Source organism: Calidris pugnax, unplaced genomic scaffold, assembly GCF_001431845.1.
Source record: "Calidris pugnax isolate Ruff unplaced genomic scaffold, ASM143184v1 scaffold11, whole genome shotgun sequence".
Classification (NCBI taxonomy): Eukaryota; Metazoa; Chordata; class Aves; order Charadriiformes; family Scolopacidae; genus Calidris; species Calidris pugnax.
The window spans coordinates 3047191-3065841 of NW_015090803.1; the positions used below are offsets into that span (position 1 = coordinate 3047191).

Below are 18651 nucleotides of genomic sequence, written 5' to 3' on the forward strand. Positions count from 1 at the left end.
ACAGGCCATTAATTCTGACGTCTCTTGGGTCCTCTGTGTAGTAATTCTCTGACAACTTTACCGACATTTCTAATAAAGAATTCATCTCTGAATGAAACCTGGGGAATGGTAGTACTGCCTTTTTGCTTTTATACTTCTTCTGCACTAAATGCCTCATATGTCCATTTACTTAAGAACATAATCTTGGGAAACACATGGGAAAAATCTTTCAGTGAAGAGATTGGGATTGCTATAGACAACACATGGAGGTAATCCACAATGGCAATGACACTGGAACTGAAATGTTATACCACTTATCCACTGTCCCTCTGCCTTTTCACCTACAAGCACACATCCTTTCATTGACACAACTCACTGGCTGGCAACGAAAACAAATTTAACTTAGCATATTCAGGGTGCCACTTACTATAAAAGTTGTTTTTCTCTTCACAGCCATTTACCAAGGGGTAAATACATCCAATTACCACATCAAAATACCTCTTCTGGTACTGCAGAAAAATGCTTTGCTGAACATTGTCAAATAAAACTCAAACACACACACACACACAAAGCTGGGACTGGTAAAGTGCTTAGGTTTTCCTTTTAGGAAGGGAGTCTTTCTGCAAGGATCAGAGATCCTTTGGCTTCCACAAGTCTGATAACTCATCATATACACACATCTAAGATCTCTTGTGGTCTGCAATTAAATCCCAATATTACAATACAGGACTGATTTTAATGGTTAGTTTGCTTGATACAGCTCATCTCCCTACAAGGAACACAGCAGTAGCTTTACTCCATGGAGGCGGAAATTTCCACCACAATTGGAGAGGTGCAGCACCAAAGCAGCAGGAATTGGGTTTGCAGGAGTCAGTCAGTCCCACACTATGGCCATTGCCTGGTGAGAGAAAACTGAAGAACTTGTCTCCAAACAGCTGAGGGATGTGGAAGGGGGCTTCAAATTGCAGTAAGAGTCCTATGCTACTAAACAGGTATGTAGAGTAATTATATCCATGTTGTTATATAGTTAAGTCCTACCGGAGGTTACTCTATTATGAAGTCAAAATATTTGAACACAAATGTGAATAACAAACAATCCTAAACTATACACCTTCACTATAAATTTAGACTCCTTATATAAATCGATGCATTGATGCTTATGTGGAGCACACGTTTGAATTTGGATTAATGACACTGTTACATGGATCCACACCTGAGAAACTGATCAAAGGCAGGAAATGAAACTAAAGCAATCTGTACATAGTGGAATCCGGTATGTTGCTTCCTTCCAGTACATCACTTCTACTTAGGCATAGTGCATCAAAAGTCTCTGTGAGGTAAACAAAAAATCACCTGCACTGCTTCTAATGAATGTTGGTAGAAATATAATGCAGCCTTAAGTATTAGTTATAAATTGATAAAAGACGTCAATTTACTCAGTAAAAAAAAAAAAAAAAAAAAAGAGTTGACTGGTCAGATCATAAAGCAGATACAAATTTGGCAGAGACTCTGTAAGACAGCTGTGCTTTACCCTTTTCCAGTACTTGAAATGCATAAATGAGGCATTGAGGATCCTTTAAAGTATATACAACTACAAAGGACTTTTTTGACGGATAAGCATATAAGGGAGGGGTAACATGTGTCGATCCTGGCAATTCAAAGCTTTCAGGAATGCAGTTATCTTGCAGTTCCTGAAGCAAAGCTTCAGAAGCAACACTTTAGAGCTTGTTATTCTCTTATAATCAATGCAATTAGATAACATATCAGCCATCCTCCCCTTTTCACCAAATCAAATGGGGCTCCTTAAAGAAGTGGAATCTTTACAGTGGAGGGCTCTTGCCAAAGGGAGCAGCTGGCTGCTCTTACATGACCCAAGACTTTAATGTGGCTGACAAGCAGAGTGAGGCTGCAGTGTAAAATGCTTTTAGCTGGATATAAGCAAGTATCCACTTACTGTTGGTTGCATAACATATGGCGGATGAGGCATCCATGAAGTACTCTGGACCTGCACATCAAATACTTTTAATTAGCACAAAAAGTTTAAAACAGAACTCAAAGATTTACTTGGAAATAGTCTTCCTATTACAACTATGGAGCTAGTTTTGGCAAAAGATTTAAGTCATGTAACAATGCAAAATTCATAAAGTTATTGACAAAGGAAAAAGCTTTCAAATTTCATTTGATAATTTTTCTACCAGTCAGAAGTCTGAGTGACTGCACCACTTGTATGATCCGCACTGTTTTATCTCATAAAGCAGTCTTCAATATTCCATGTTGTCCTGTTTTTTCATTTGTATTGTTTGCTTTCATCCATCAATATAATAATGAACATGTCACCCAACTGACAGTGCAGGAGACATAAAATGTTCAAAGTTTATTTTGAAAAGTACCTGTATGAACGTTCAAAGATATAACATTTTCAGAGATCCCAGAATGATTTATTCTGTTTTCACTAAAAACTGCAGATCTAATTCAGAGTTTTTGAAGCTTATTCTAACTGAAAGTTTCCATGGCAAAGCTGGCTTAAGATGTCCCTGACCCCCAGGATCAGCTCTTACCATGAGCATCATGGGATCTGTTCCCACCAGAAGTCTATATGCCTCACCAAGTCCTTCTTTGTTGTTCTACCTGATGACTAGCATGCAACAGATTCCATGGAGATACCAGTTTTACCAATAATTAAATGCATTACAGAATTCTTGTGCATCTCTGAGCTGTATCTTCTTGTACAAAGAGTGAATGGCCAACATGCTATCATAACTCAAACTCAATCCCAAGAACTGTGGTTTCATCAGTCTGAGCACCAAAACACACAAGAAGTATGCAAAAATATAGCTGTGCTACAGCCATAAGCGGGTAACTCACTAGCTACCCCCAGGCTCAGAGATGGGCATGGGGCATCTCAGAATGAGCATGAGCAGGGATGGCTAGGAGAAAACCATAAGGTCCCGATTCTCCAGATGCCCCGCGTTTTTGAAGCAAGTAGTGAGAATTAATTGCATAATTGTCTGCCTCAACACTTGTTGAAGTTTATCAAAGTAGATTTTTTTTGTTGAAAAGCAAGTTCAGTAAAACATCCTTAGAACCTAAACCAGCGCATGCACGTGCAAACACAGCCCTACTACAATTTTCTGTTGTGAATCCCCACTAGTTAAAATATATTAGAGCTGCCACAGTTTGCTGCTGCTCATTGCTCCCATTCTTGCACCCTTGTGCAGTTCCTTGTGCCAGGGTAAATGCCTTTGGACTTATGCTGAAAATGATCTACAGAGAACAATACAGGCTAAAAAAAAAAAATTGATGTTTTTGGTGCAAAATGCATCAAACCACGAACTGATGCAATGGTTCAAGACAGGATGGGAAAAGGGAGCAACTATGACCTGCAGAGCAGTGAATAAGTGTCTGGGTGGCCTGAATTCAGTGGGTTGAATAAGAGGGAGGAGGTATGACTCTTAAGCCAGCTTTGCTACTGAGAAAAGTGCACGTGAGCTGCACTCGTGTGTCTCTGGCACGTTTCTTTGGTGTTGCCATTTACTGAAATTTACTGAACTTATCTCACCAAAACAAATTGTTTTGGCAAATTTTATATCGCCATCTAAAATTAAATAGCACAAAAGTCAAACAAAATTACAAGAATCATTTATCTTTGACGATCAAGTTTAAAACACACAGTAAGCTCAAACTGCCAGAATTACCTGTAAGTAGTAGAATACCATCCCCCAGAAAACCAGCCAAACCAACCAAGTCTAACATTAAGAACAACCCATCATACAGCTTTGCAAGTTTGGGTAGTTTATCTCAGGTAGGACTCAGGATGGGAAGAGCACTGATACTATAGGACAGAAATAATTGAAGTGCGAAAATGTATAGTCAATGACCAGCTTCAGAGTGAAGTGACATGTTCCCAGAAAATGGCTAATAATAAACTATACAACCTGGTTTTGACTTCCATCTCAGAAAGCCAGAGCATGGTAATAATTTCCCAGTGGAGATCTGTGAGGGATATGTTGAAAAGAGAAATTCTCAACGACAAAATGTGTGGGAGACTAAAGAAGGATACGAGGACAGTTATCCTCAAGTAACTTGCTTTGTCAGGGATTACTGGATAAAAATGAGTGCTTTTAAAGGATGCTGTTACTGGAGCAAATACAGCTGAGGTCAAAAGGTCAAAATACGATGCAATCAACATAAATTATAAAAAAAAAATGCATTTAAAGAATCTTCTGGCTAATGAAAGGGAGCCAAAATGACAAAACATTTCAATAAGAATGACAAACTTCTGCTGTTGTCAAGTGGAAATGAAGCAAAATGCTGTTTACTAGGGAAGCTGATTGAAATAAGAAAAAATTAGTGTGGCTTTCATCGCTACTATAAGGAATGCAGGAAACACTTAAAAATGTACTCCAAACGATACCTGACTACTACTAGAAAGCCTTTTGTTTAAAGTGTGACTCAAGAGCGCAAGCACTCACACAATTTTCTGTGGTTTACACTCTGCCTTCATCCACATCCAAAACATAATTAACTGGGAAACATAGTAGACAAGCACAAATCTGACGTACCTGATATGTAGAGACAGGGGAAGCAGCAATGAATGGCGTGATTGATGTCTGTGGAATCATGCGGTTTGTTGGAATACTGTACGGTGAGGAATAAAATCTGCAAACAAAGAACAAAAGCAAGATTTTTTGAACCTTTCAGCTGTTAGGCTCTGACTGACTAATTCACTGCCTCCTGGGCAAAGACAAAACGAGTCTACACAGGTAATTATGTCCATCTATTTCCAAAACCACAATAAAAAAGATGTGATGGCTCCACTGAACAGACCTTGAAAATGGAAAGGAGGAGGAATATTTACACAAAGCATATTTTTTTCACTTCAACTAGCACAAATATAGAACTTCATGATACAAGAAGTAATTATCTGAAATGCAAAGACAGCTGATTTTCCAGAGTGCTAGCTAGTGGAAGGAAATTTCTTATGCGATATCGAGGACAATATTACTGATTTCATTTTTACATGCAGTACTGTTTTCTTCTCAGATCTTAATGCTTCAGTGCTGAGAATAACACATTCCTTATACATGCCTGAATTATTTTATTTAAAGATGTCCACAAAAACTCTGACTGCAACTATCATATTCTTCTAGGTAGAGAGCAAAAACCCCACCTTCTGGTGAAATATATCACGAATTATGAGTCCAAATGCCCCATGCATCAGTGAGAACCTCAGATTTTGTTGTTGGCATTTCCACTATTGCATGCTATGAAGAAAAGTTGCAATACCACTTGCCTGATGGTAATAAATATTATATTTCTTCTTCCCCATGGGTTAATGATTATTGATAAAATTATCACTGGGAAAATATCACTACTGGTGGATTGTTTAAGTATTTAATATGTGTGTGCTTCTAAAGATTTTTGCATTTGCCCTTTTTTCAGTTTTGACTGTGAGCCAAAAAATAAAAATGCTTAAAAAAAGAATGTTTGTGGTCTCACAGCTGTCAAAATGCTGATATTTTGGATTCTGAGAGAAACACTCCTGTGCAGTACTCTCTTGTCTGATTTAAGCCCCACGCAGATCCTTCTTATATGGTGTGCACCAATCTTAGAGTAGCAGAAGATTTTGCACATATGCTTTCTCTGTAACAGTGAAGGGGATTACACTCTCTGCCTTTTTATGTTTTTTTTCTCCCCATGCTGAGGCAATCAACAGTAGCTTTCCATGAGAGCCATGCAACAACAAAAAAAAATCATTACTGGTGTTTAAACAAGTGCTCTATTTCCTGATCACCCTGGCATCCTGGATTTAGTGCTAATCAGTCTAGTTCAGACTGGATGCATTCATTCTGGATGCAGGCTCAAATAACCACTGACTTCATCCAACCAATAGCCTTGGAAAAACAGGCTGCTGTCTTTGAAGGTTGGGTGGAAACATTGAAGTTAGGAGGGGAGAGAGAGATAGAGAAGCAATCATTTGTTCTCCCTATTCCAAATAAGATTTTTAAATGCCAAAAGCAGCAGGTGGCGTCTGAGTGATTTTTTGTTTAATAGAAATATATTGCTATTTTAGGAACATTTATCTGCCCTTACAATGCTCACACAGAGACTATTTTAAAACTGTGTCTTTGCCCAATTTTATATATATCCTATTATGAGAACTTAGAGGCATTTGTATCCCACTGCTTGTATCAAACATTAAGTTCATACAACATTGCATGGGGAAAACATTTTTACAGCACTAGCCAGGTTTATCTATGGCATTAGCATGATGCATACATATGTTATCTAAGTCCTGTTACAGGGGTCTTCTCCCAGATCAAGGTTAACCAGAAATCACTTTGGCTATGCTGTTGCTAAGTGGAGGAACTAAGAAATGCTGCATGTGGCAAATGAAAACAGCCAATGGCAGACTGATAGAATTCACTTTATAGGTAAAATGTGTAACAGCAACACTTATAAGCCTCTTGAACTGAAGGACAGTATAAAAACAAAACTCTCTTGAGAAAATAACATATTTTTGTTCATTCTGTTCTCATTCTGTCCATCAGCCTGGCACTGATGCTGCACTCATATTGCATATGAACTGCTCGGACAAAGACAAGTGCAGGGGACAAACAACTTCCCATTCAGAAGTAGTGCTGACTCTTTGGAATAAACTCTCCAATAAATCCCAGCAAATGCTACCAAATGCACAGAAAACGTGTGCTAAGCCAAGAACTTGACAGACAGCTAACCATTTCAGTTTCAGCTTAGAGATGCAGTTATCTGAATAGTACATAAGCTTGAAGAATATACACTCTGGTAATGTGAAAAATACAGCCCTTCAAACACCCCTGCCAATACCATTTATCTGTCGCAGTTTGGAATGCTCTCAACTAAGCATCAAATAAACCATACTATCAGGACACAGCTATATTGTGAAAATTCATGCACCAGAGCTTCAAAGAAGAAAAAGGAAAGAAATCTGACACAGCAAATGACAATGTGAGAAAATCCAGTTCATATATTTCAATTTTAATAATACTAAATCAAGTTGAAAAATCTCAGTCACTGCGATAGACTGTAGGTCGAATATTTTGCAATCAGGAATCCTTTACACCTAGAGATAAAGGCACTTGTGCCCACAGTTAGAGTGCCATGGTGAGGATGTGGATGTCCTTGCTGGGGACTGACTCAAGTGGACCCCCCCACTCCCCAGGCATGGGATGCTCAACCTGCCACAGACCTGGAGCTGTGCACTGCCCTAATATGCTCTCACCTGTAGAACACAGAGGCATCTCCCCAAATTTTCTTTACATACAAATAGGCTAATGTCCTAATATGTAAGTGACATGCTGGGGACCTAATAAAAGACAGGAGGAGCAAAAATGTAAGAGTGGCCTGTGCTGGTGTAAACCCTACAGCATCCCAACTAGATCTGCAGCTGCTGACCTTGCCATATTTGATCTTAGGCTTACCCCTCACCCCCCTTTTGGCTCAGGGAGAAGTGAAATGAGGTAGAAGATGCATGTTGTAAGTCAGTCCAAGTGAATACAGGATTCTCAGTCATCAGAATGTGTACATCAGAAAGAGGAATGGAAAGAGATATGAATTATACTGATTTTGACTCATTTTAGATATATTCAATTATGCCCTCAAGTTTCTTAGCATTAAAATGTTTGGTATGGTACCTTGAGAGCTGTAGGCTTTGTGGCAGTTGACCTGTGGGTTCTAAGGAGAGCTCTCCAAAAACCTCAGCGCATTTTCCGTAAATGCAGTTTGCATCTTTATATAGGGCTGTGCAGTTTTTGGCAGGTATGAGCCAGTGTCCCTGCTCCTCAGCTGCAATTGAAATGCTAGAAGCAAAAGTGTAGAAAAGCAGGTGGTAGGGGTGAGGCAAAAGGGACATGGCCCTTGTATTAAAAGTAGACCCACAAGCACAGGGAAAACTCATCACTAGGAGGCAAAAAGATGTTCCTGGATGCTCCTCAAGAGGGGTTTATAAAGGACTCAAAAGAAAATGTTTTTAAGAGATGTTAAAAAGAACTATGTTCCCAGCACTTCATCATGCAAACACAGGCAATGCTCTAAGAACAGTTTCTGTTGCTTAACAGACAAAGCACATACTCCCCCCCCTCCTACATCAACCCCCCTCTGCATTTGGGGACTGCATTATCTGTAGCGTCTGGTCGCTATTTCCCTGCCAAAAAAGAGAAAAAAAAATTCCATATGGTTCCCATCCTATGGGGGAATGTGCAAGCTTCCACACAGAATCTGCACAAGAGCAAGATCCTATTTGCACTGCAATAAACACCATTTGCTCATGCCTCATGCCTGCGGGCAGTACTGAAAAAGTTAGATTCATAAATAGTATCCTGGGGCTCACATAATGTAAGAGTATTACCAAGCGTTATCAAGGCAGCAATTTTCTGTTGCAATAAGCCACACAGTCAGATGTTTGAGATGAAAAAGACCTATCTGAATATTGAGCCCATTGGCCAGTAAATGTGCAGTATAGTCCCCTAGATATCAGATATTAAACTGATACAGTACATGGCAATCTTAGTCAAATGGCCAGGAGGACTCAAGCCTCAAGAACATTTTAAATGAGCACCCTTACACTGCAAGTACAAGAGTTCTATTTTGTTCTTTGTATGAGTGCATTAAACCACTAAAACAATATTAATACCACAAATTGAAAAATCAATAGCATATTACAACAGGCACACTACTCCCCAAAATAAAACCTGAGCACCTTTGTAAATGTAATTCAGAAAAGGCTGATTATAAAACAGAAAAGGCACAGAGAGATTGGCAGGGGAAAAGAGTTTATCTACTGAAGTGTGTGGTTACCACGTCTTGAGTAACTCATACTGCAATGCTATGGTACACTATGGGCCGGATTCTCCACTCCATTATACCAGTTTTACGCTGATGTAACTCCATTGGATGCTTAAACAGAGTTACATGGGCATAAAAACAATATAATGAAATGGAGAATCAAGCTTTACAACATAATAGACTCAGAAGAAAATTATCTATTCCTTTGTGGGGAAAAAGTCTTAGCTATTTTTAGTGAAAGCCTCTTTCTCACTCTCTTTTGTTTTATTCCTGCTATAGATTTTCAAGGCAAATACGCAGTTATACAGTAATAAAAGTGCTAGTACTACTCCACGAGCAATGAGAACCTGCCTTTTCATCTGGATAACAAATAAGAGTCCAGATTCTTCCCTGCTGTTTGATTACACCCCAACCCAAACCCTAATATAAGCCATGACTCTTAAGGAATTGCAAATTTTAAATACTGCCCTGTGACACCTGCACAGACATGTCTCTCCAGTAGGCTTCTATCATCCAGATAATCCGGCATGGACCTAGCGACTCGCATGCATCAAAACGCAACCCTGTAAGGATTCTAATAGACATCAGCATGTGCAGTCGATCTTTCTTTTTAGGTTTCACTGGTAATTCATACCTAACCCAAGTCTTCACCTTTATGCTTCCCATCTCCAGCCTCAGCTCGCTAAGCTCCATGCTGGTAGGGACCCAAAAAACTGAGCCACTCATGCTTGTCACCACAAATCAACAAGTCCTGAGATGTGTGCTGGGTCAACGCTCGCTTAACCTGACCACTGCATGGAACCAGCTGGTCACAAGGAAGCAGCCTTTGTTTTACAGAACCTTTGGGTAACATTGCTCCACGCTTGGTCCACTGTACAGCCAAAGCATTACGCAGCATTTTATCCACAGGGTGGGTATGGGCCCACCATCAACACAAGGGGGCTGAAGCAGCAGCTTTGTGCTCACTTCCAGACTGTCCTCACTGTGGGGAAGAGCAATGTGTTTTCCCACTGCCCTTCACTGATGATTTTACTGAACCTGGTTTACTTCATAGTGCTTAAGAGCCCTTAACCCTCTCTCACACACCTGCTATAGTATCCCTGTCTTCTGTCAGTGAGCCACAAATCGCATTTGCACATTTTACAAGCAAAGCATCAAGGTGCTCCCGGACTTAGCTAAAATAAAACCCATGAGCTAGATTTTTATTGTAGTTGCAAGTAAAGAGGCTTATGAAAAGTACTAAATATTTATAACTACAGGATATGTAGAGACTATTAAGTGAATGCCTAGAGAGCTAAAAAGACACTGTGTAACCAAATGGTCCTGGTGAGGCTCAGGTGACAGCATTTTAAAGATGCAACCAGGGGATGGAACAGCAGTTGTGTAACTTTTGGTGGACAAATTGATTTTCCTGCATAGTAAGAGCTTCTCTTCATGATACTGCATGCAGTCAAGATCTCACCGTAAGAGCATTTTGAATGAGATAGCTTTGTCATGATGAAATTTAAAATATTCTGACACTCTAGAAAGAAGAGATATGTCAAAGCAGTAATTAATTGTCACTCTTAGAGGGATATCCAGTGCTGTAGTTTATTTCACGCTTTACAAATAAAAGAATATTTTAAAAACTGTAGAGTTGAAATTCTCTGTTGGGTACTTTTTCTTTTCCCAGTGATCACTGACAGCGTTTTCAAACAATTGAGTGACCAAACCACCCGAGCAGCCTGAACACCTGAGCAGTATGGGTACTCTCTGATACAAGTCTGAGATAACTTTCATAATTTCAAAAAAAAATTATTCTTGAAGTAAAATGATATTAATCTCAAAGGATCATTCGAATTACAGTTTCCAAAACATTTGCAAAACTGACATGCAGGAATTCCTTTGAAATAAAAGCCAGTTGTCTGGATGAAACACTGGTGGACTATGAACTAGTGATGATTTTATTTATAGCCTATAATGTATTACCCGCTGAAAAGTATGATGATAGAGAAGAAAGACTTGTTTGGGAGGTCAGAACACGGAAACAGAACCAGAGAATTCTGAAATCACAACTATGCAAACCCCTCCTTTTTTTCTGGGTTGCTCTGGTTTGGCAGCTTCCTCCATAACATGGGAATATCACAAGTCCTACATAGCTACTGCTTGTAAAGGGCAATTAAGCAAAATACACTGTATCATTGTGTTGTTTTGTTTTTTTTTTTAAACTACTGGGAATGTTAGTTTTTTCAATAATTGCTTCAACTAGCAATGCCCTAACAAATACTTAATAAACAAATCCATTCTCATCTATATCCATACAGTCTCCCCTTCAGCTGGAGAACACAGATGGGAGTGTGCATGAATTTGATAATCATATCAAACATGTCTCTGATCAGAGAGTGACTGTGAAAGAGTTCAGGGCCAAACCTCCTGCTTATTGTTAACCTACCTAAAAGGATAGATAGATTTTAAGGCTTTTTTTCCAGCTCATGAATTAATTGGAAATGTAATCATACAGGTAAATAACGTGATGATGTAACTCCCCTGTTAAATTAGAAAAGAAGTTGCAATTCTTTGTGTCAGCAAAACATAGCTGAGAAACGAAGAAGTGTGTTGCTCAGAATTTTACCCCTAAATCCCATCTGCTTACACTCTAATTTAAGGCTTTCTCCCTGTTTGGCATTTCTAGTCAGACAATGCTATGGAAGCCAGCCAGCCTGTACAGAGAACCCCAGATGAAGTAAGAGCTCTATTATCCAAAATATGCTGGAATCTTCAGTGATTATTTTAACAAAAGCAAAGTCAGTAACGGGAAATTTTACTGGTTTCCATTTCATGACAGTGAGAGATTAAAAAAACATCCACTAGCATTTGCCAAATAGAGATGGAAACTATTAGGAAAAACAACTTCCCATTCAAATGGATATTACAAACAAGAGGGCATAAAAACAAAAGGGAAACTAAAAGAAAAACTTGACAATACAGCATTACATGCTTCAGTCAAAATACGACTGAGTGAATTTGCTTCTGAATAAGTTTCACCACAGAGAGAGAAAACAGAAGATGGCATTCAAAATAATTTTTAAAAAGGCATAAGAAAACATGCATTCCTTACCCATTCTGTATAGCAGCTGTTGGATCGTAAGTCAAAGCCATGCCAGCCTGCACATAGTTAGGGAAGAAAAACAGATTTTTACTATTACTGCAGAAAAAAGAAAAAAAAAAAAAAAAAAGTTCAACATATTCTAAGCCAATATGAATAGAAACTGAATGCAACTTAGATGGAAATTTAAATTCTTCAGGGAAGCTCAGATGGTCCAAAGCAGCACGGACAGATTGGCTACTTCCCCTGCCTGAGAGATCCCCAAGAAACAGATCTGTTCAGTATGTTAGTTGTCATCTCTCCATAACATTTAGGGCAAACGGTGTTTTTGTTGCACCACTATCAGTTAATAATTCCACTGAAATAGTGCATTTACATCCCATTGCTCACTATAACAAGACAGGGCCAAATCCTGCTGTTGCCTTTGAGACAGGTAGTTGGTAAATATTTGAAAGCCAACTTCATGAGGGCTTCTCAGGAACAAATCTCATCTCTCCTACAAATGCCACACCCTGCATGACCCCAGCCATCACCATTTCGCTGGGCTGTCACTTGTACTTACAGTTAAATCATTACCATCAGACAAGAAACAAGAAGTGGCCTGTGAAGCAGAAAAGACCAACCAAAAAAAATAAATAATACTTTAGCTTTAAAACAAGGCTTTAAAAATACTTTAGAGGTCTGGACAGCAAAAGAATTTGTTAATGTGCTACACAGAGCCTTCCAACTGCCTTTCACCACCAAGCAGATGGTGACCTGTGCAAAAGGATTTGGCAGTGTCAGAACAGCATCCAGTTACCAACCGTCATCACCGTCACCCTTAGCAGACATACCCAGAGGTGGAGCATCTCCAGAGGTGGAGACTGAATTTCCCACTCCACCTTATGCTCCAAGACGGAAGTCAGGGCTGTACAGGAAGGACCAGCTTTTTCCCCAGTATTTACTTTAAGATGTGGGACTGACAATTCTCCTCCCACATACTGCATTTGCTTTGACTTTTTGTCTTCCTTATAAATTTCCTTTTTTCCCCCTCTCTTTGTGAAATACTTGCCAATGTAAGACACTGCCTGGAGATGGGAAGACATCTCCCTCTGTGCAGGGCTAGAAGCAGAGAGGAGAGCATCCCCATTACTCAAAGTGCTGCCTGTCTTTTGGGACCAGTTGAAAAATGGCCGTGGCACCATCCCACCCCAAGGCACTGTATTTCTCTCCGCTTGTCATACAGACCATATGCTCGCTGCCTGAGAAAAGAGGCAGCAGCATTTGCTTCAAGGACAGGTGCTTTACCAACCACACGGCATGGTCTGTGCTTCTGATGGGAGCTTTTAATGCCCCCAGACCCATCTACCAAAGTACTTCTGAATAATGGCATCTGCCCCCTTCCAGATGGCTGCTCGGGCAGGTCAGGAAAGTGTTGGGGCTTGGCTGGCTCCCACGCAGGCAGGTGAGCAGCCAGGGTAAATGCTTTAGTGACGAGCAGGCAGAGAACGGGCAGCGCTCCTGGAAGAGCCAGGTTAGCCCAGCAGCTGCATACTGGTCTAAGAGGAGATGGTCCAAGTTTCCAGAGGCCAAAAATAATTTCTGATCTGAAAGGGTAGGCTTCACACTACCTTCTGTAGCCAAGAAAAATGTTCATGTCATTATTAAATTTCTATACTTCTCTCATTACTCTTTTAAGCAGGTGCTAGGAAAAATGCTTTGTTTATTGGAAATGCTGTTGTTTTAATAAAATATGTACTATCTCCCAAGCAAAAGAAAATTCAGGAGACTGAGGCCAAGAATGCATGCCTATTTTTTTTTAAATGCATTCATTTCATACAAAGAAAAATTAAAATGGCTATTTCTACAAGTTCAAAATGTCAAAGAATCAAATTTAGGATGACCCCAACCACTACTACCTTTGATATAAGAACTAAATTAGCTTAGAAAATCATAAGAGATGATCTACTTAACTTGTTTATATATTCTTATGTCTTATACATTCTTAGCATATTATATTGTTTGGCAAGGTTGCATTAATTATCAATGGAAATGTATACAGTTCATCCCAAGAGAGAGCCAATAAAAATTTAATATCATACAAATTTTTTGTCTGCAATACATTCTAGAGAAAAAATCCTCTCTTGTTTTCCTTTCTCTTTTCAACGCTCGTAAAATTTGTTATTGCTCTCTTTATATATTCCTTCACTGGTAAAGATAACTTAACTAGTATGCAAAAGCCCTAAAGGGACAGAAAAGTTAGTTCTAACAATTTTTTTAAAAAAATCTTTAAAATAACCGAGGATATTTTCTATAAATCAAGGTGTTGACATTTTAACATCTCATCACACATCTACTCAAGACTAATAAAAAAACCCCTTATAATCCCTGGGGAAAGGAGAGAACCAAGCTTTCTAAATAAAGGAGTTTCTATGGTCCTTAGAGTTCCCTGGATCAGAGCCCACTATATACCACAGCTCGCACTAGTGTGACCTGGGGACAAAGTGGCAACAAGTTAGGGAGGGCTCTTATTTTAATGTCTCTGACATAAATACGAGGATAAAAAGATATCAGAAAGGATAAATTGCAGCAACTCTTTTAGTGGAGTCCTACCACTGCTCAGTGTCCAGATGAAACCTGCAAATACACGTTTATGCCACTTTCAGTTGATATTAGACCCTTAGCTTGCCACCAACCCCATCATGCCCCACACCTGTGTGTGGGTGCAGGCAGATAAACATAGTCTGTTCTCTATATTTTAGCATCACAACCATTACTTATTATTGCTAGTAGGAAAAAGGGACACTGCTGTGGGCCTGGAGAGTACCAAATATGACAGACTAGACACTCATCTCCTTATCCATGCTCCCTATCCATACTACACGGTGATAGGTTACCAGAATCTGTTCAAGTACTTCAGCAGTGACCACTATAAATATCACCATCACATTTGCTAGTAAATGAAAGTTTCACATCAGACAAATACAACCCAGCGTGTGGCAATATATACATATGGTACACCACCTACAGTTTGCCCAGTAATATTGCTAATATCCCCCATCGCTGAATAGCATTAAACAGCTGCTATTTCAAATAGCTGCTAACAGAGGACTATTTACTTCTTTCTCATCAAGTTGTGTAATTCCTCCCTACAAAATTATGCTGGCTGGAAGCCCAGGAGAGGCAACAGTTAGCCTGGACCAGTGGAAGATTTATGGTCTGAAGCATCCTCATTCATCAGGAATAAAAACTGATGAGCAATAATAACTTACTGGAAAACTGTCTGCACTTTCCTCCATAGCACACAAACAGGAATTCCAAAAATACCAAATACAGAATATTAGGTTTGGCCCCAGACTTCCATGTGATAGAAGTCCAGCTTATTCTGTCAAAATCAGTACTGAATATAGTTGTCACTCTGCTTAATACAGTATTAACTATACTGAGGCACTGGCTGATGCCTCTGTATACAGTCCTCTGTTGTGCTGGGGAGTATTTTCTTCCAGGTCATTTCATCCACTGTTTTGCTCATGTTTCAGTGGAAGGACAGGGTCTTATTCCTTCTTCTGATAGTGACACTTGCTGATGAAATGCCACCTGAGAGAGTGGCACCGCTGACGGAATGCCGCTTTAGGAAAATATTTGTCAGATAAATCTTCTATGAAGGAACAACTGAACCACAGAATTTTTATGCTGCTCAGCCAGAGAGTGGACACAGCTCAGCTACTGAATGAAAATCCTGCATGTCAACATTTCAACATGCGACTCTTTAAAGCAATCAAAAAGAAAAAAAGGGAGGGGGGGGATATCTGCTATCAGTCCCACACATAATAATAAATAAAGACAGTTTCCAATGATTATTTGACTGGTGTGTTCAGAATGTCACAAGGGATACAGAAATAAAACCAGCTCATTTAAAATACTGATTTTTTAAAAGGACTATTTAAACTGTATGTGTTTACTTACCACTTATTTTTACGAAAGTGTCCGAACTTAAGACAAAGGAATGAAGATCTTAGCTGTTTTGTTGCTGCAGTTTTCTAAATACTGACATTGGTGAACAAAGAGATTCTAATAACAAGAGAGCAGTCTGCACCTTTAAATTTAAGCTCTTTCCTTCAATGAAGTACAGGAGATATCAGAAAGCCTCTGGAAGTCAAGGGTCCCCCCAGGAAGTTTGAAGACCTTTGTTCAGCACTTCACTGTGAAGAATTTTCTTTAGGCAAAGACAAGGTGCTCTCTTTCTGTTTTGTTTTTTTTCTCTCTTTGTTATGATTTGAACATAAATGAGCACATTTGATTCATTAAAAAGACTCTTAGACCATCACATTTGCATTGTTTAATGCAATACAAATTGGATTTGTAAATCTCTCCAAGAAATGATTAAGTTGTGGAGTGATTATTAAAAAAATTGTCACATCTTCTATATAATGTGAAATAAGGTGGGTTTATTATTTCTCTTTCAAATCTCTCTGAAAACCCACAAGAAAAACCTTTATCAGCCCAGTATCGGTCTTCCAGCAAACAGCAGGATCCATATATGACCATATTTTAGGTTCCATGGTATCTTCTTTGCTGGTGGGAAGTAGCTTCCACAAACTACTTCACAGAATCACAGAATGATATGGGGTTGGAAGGGACCTTTGGAGATCATCTAGTCCAACCCCTCTGCCAGATCAGGTCGCACAGGAACATGTCCAGGCGGGTGTGGAATGTCTCCAGAGATGGAGACTCCACCACCTCTCTGGGCAGCCTGTTCCAGTGGTCTGCCACCCTCAAAGTAAAGAATTTCCTCCTCATATTTAGATGGAGCTTCCTATGTTCTAGTTTGTGCCTGTTACCTATTGTCCCGTCCCTGGGCACCACTGAAAAAAGACTGGGCCCATTCTCTTGACCCCCCCCCTTTAAGTATTTATAGTCATTGAACAGATCCCCCCTCAGCCTTCTCTTCTCCAGACTGAAAAGACCCAAGACCCTCAACATTTCCTCATAAGAGAGATGTTCTAGTCTCCTGATCGTCTTCATAGCCCTCCACTGGACTCTTTCAAGTAGTTCCCTGAACGAGGGAGTCCAGAACTGGACACAGAACTCCAGATGTGGCCTCATCAGGGCAAAGTAGAGGGGGAGGATAACCTTCCTTGACCTGCTGGCCACACTCTTCTTGATGCTCCCCAGGATGCCACTGGTTTTCTTGGCCACAAGGGCACATTGCTGGCACATGGTCATCCTATTGTCCACCAGGACTCCCAGGTCTTTTTCCACAGCGCTGCTCTCCAGATGTCAGCCCCTAACCTGTACCTACAGTTGCCTTTGTTGAACTTCATTAGGTTTCTCTCCTCCCAACTCTCTAGCCTGTCCAGGTCTGGCTGTATGGTGGCACAGCTTTCTGGAGTGTCAGCCTCCCCTCCCAGTTTTGTGTCATCAGCAAAGTTGTCGAGCTTCAGCAATGTAACATTACATACTCTCAGTGAACGTGTCTTTCCCTCACTGTGTGCAAAAATTCACCACAACATCAACCTACTACTGAGAAGTCCCACACCTCTTCCTCAGAGGAGGAATCTTACAAATATCTCTTCAAACCTCCTCTGGCCAGCCTGTGTGGGAGCCCCTGCGCAAAGCAACGGTGCTCTCACCACAGGTTTCTAATGTTGGGGGAGGCCACAGTCCCGTTAGAAAAAAATAATTGGAGAGGCCTACAAATTAGAAAGGGGTGAAATCCACTGATGTGGTAGGTTTTTCAAGCAGGAAGCTCCCTGGGTTTCTCCTCCTTAAGGTGACATTTGGAAAAATAAGGTTGTGTCCTAGGACTCAGGGGGATATCCTAGGGGATTTCTGTGGTGAACTGTCGTGGGAGTTAGACCAGAAGATACGTCTCTCTTCCCCATCACCTCTGACACATCCCCTCATCCTTTCATGCTTCCCAGGGGAATGGGTGTGCTCTTGGCTACAACAGTGGAATCAATTGAAATTTCAACACTGAAATTCCTGTACTTGTTTTGTTACCACTGCTAATATCTGCCAGACATCACAGCACAAGGATCTCTTGTGCCCTGATAGCAGATACTCTGACTGAAACACTTTGAACAAAGAGAGGTGGGGGAAGGAACCAACAACTCAAATGAGATTCATTTAAAATACTGATTTAATAAAATAAGCTGTTAGCAGTAAAGTTAACTTGGCAGAGTTGCTTCCTTTGATTATTTTAAACAGTTCTGTCACAAATATTCCACATTATTAGAAATATTTCTGAATTTAATTCTGAATGAAAAACACCTTTTCCTTTTAGAGGAGAAATCTAGAATGTAAACTTGACACCTATTAAATATATAGATGCTTATGAAAGAAATGAAGCATTTCCCAGTGATGTGTGCTCCTTAAGCAGTTGCAAGTTCTGAGAAAAAGGTGGTTGTGGAGAGAAATATATTATAATATTGAGGTCAAACTCAGGAAGCGATTAATGAACCTCAGAAGGTCAGAGGCTGAGTTGATAAACACAATGAAAAGTTCAGATACCCAAATGAATGACAAGAAACTCTTTTTGTCCTACAGAACTGGACTGGAAGTCTGATCTATACAGCTTCTGTTCTTGGGGTTGACTCACTTTGTTCCTTGTACTTCAATTTATCTGATAAGTTAAAAGATAAGTGCTGAAGTTTAAGAAAGTTAAAAAGAAAAAAAAAGAGGCTAATATCCTCCTCACAGAGACATATATAATACAATATAATTATTCTGTTTCCACAGCCAACTCGTATATTTAACCTTGCTATCTTCAGGTCTATGAACCA

The 18651-nt window shown here is 39.8% G+C and overlaps 1 protein-coding gene across 6 annotated transcripts in view; it reads right to left on the reverse strand.

Annotated features, from left to right (window-relative positions):
• Positions 1 to 18651, reverse strand: part of RBMS3 (RNA binding motif, single stranded interacting protein 3) — a 723594-nt gene that overhangs the window by 66060 nt on the left and 638883 nt on the right. For all 6 annotated transcript variants that reach the window (XM_014937924.1, XM_014937927.1, XM_014937926.1 and 3 more), the window contains 3 exons: positions 11900 to 11946; positions 4542 to 4638; positions 1934 to 1984 (listed from right to left, as the gene is read on the reverse strand). In XM_014937924.1, the coding sequence (XP_014793410.1) occupies positions 1934 to 1984; positions 4542 to 4638; positions 11900 to 11946 (195 nt within the window). The remainder of the gene's footprint in view (positions 1 to 1933; positions 1985 to 4541; positions 4639 to 11899; positions 11947 to 18651) is intronic.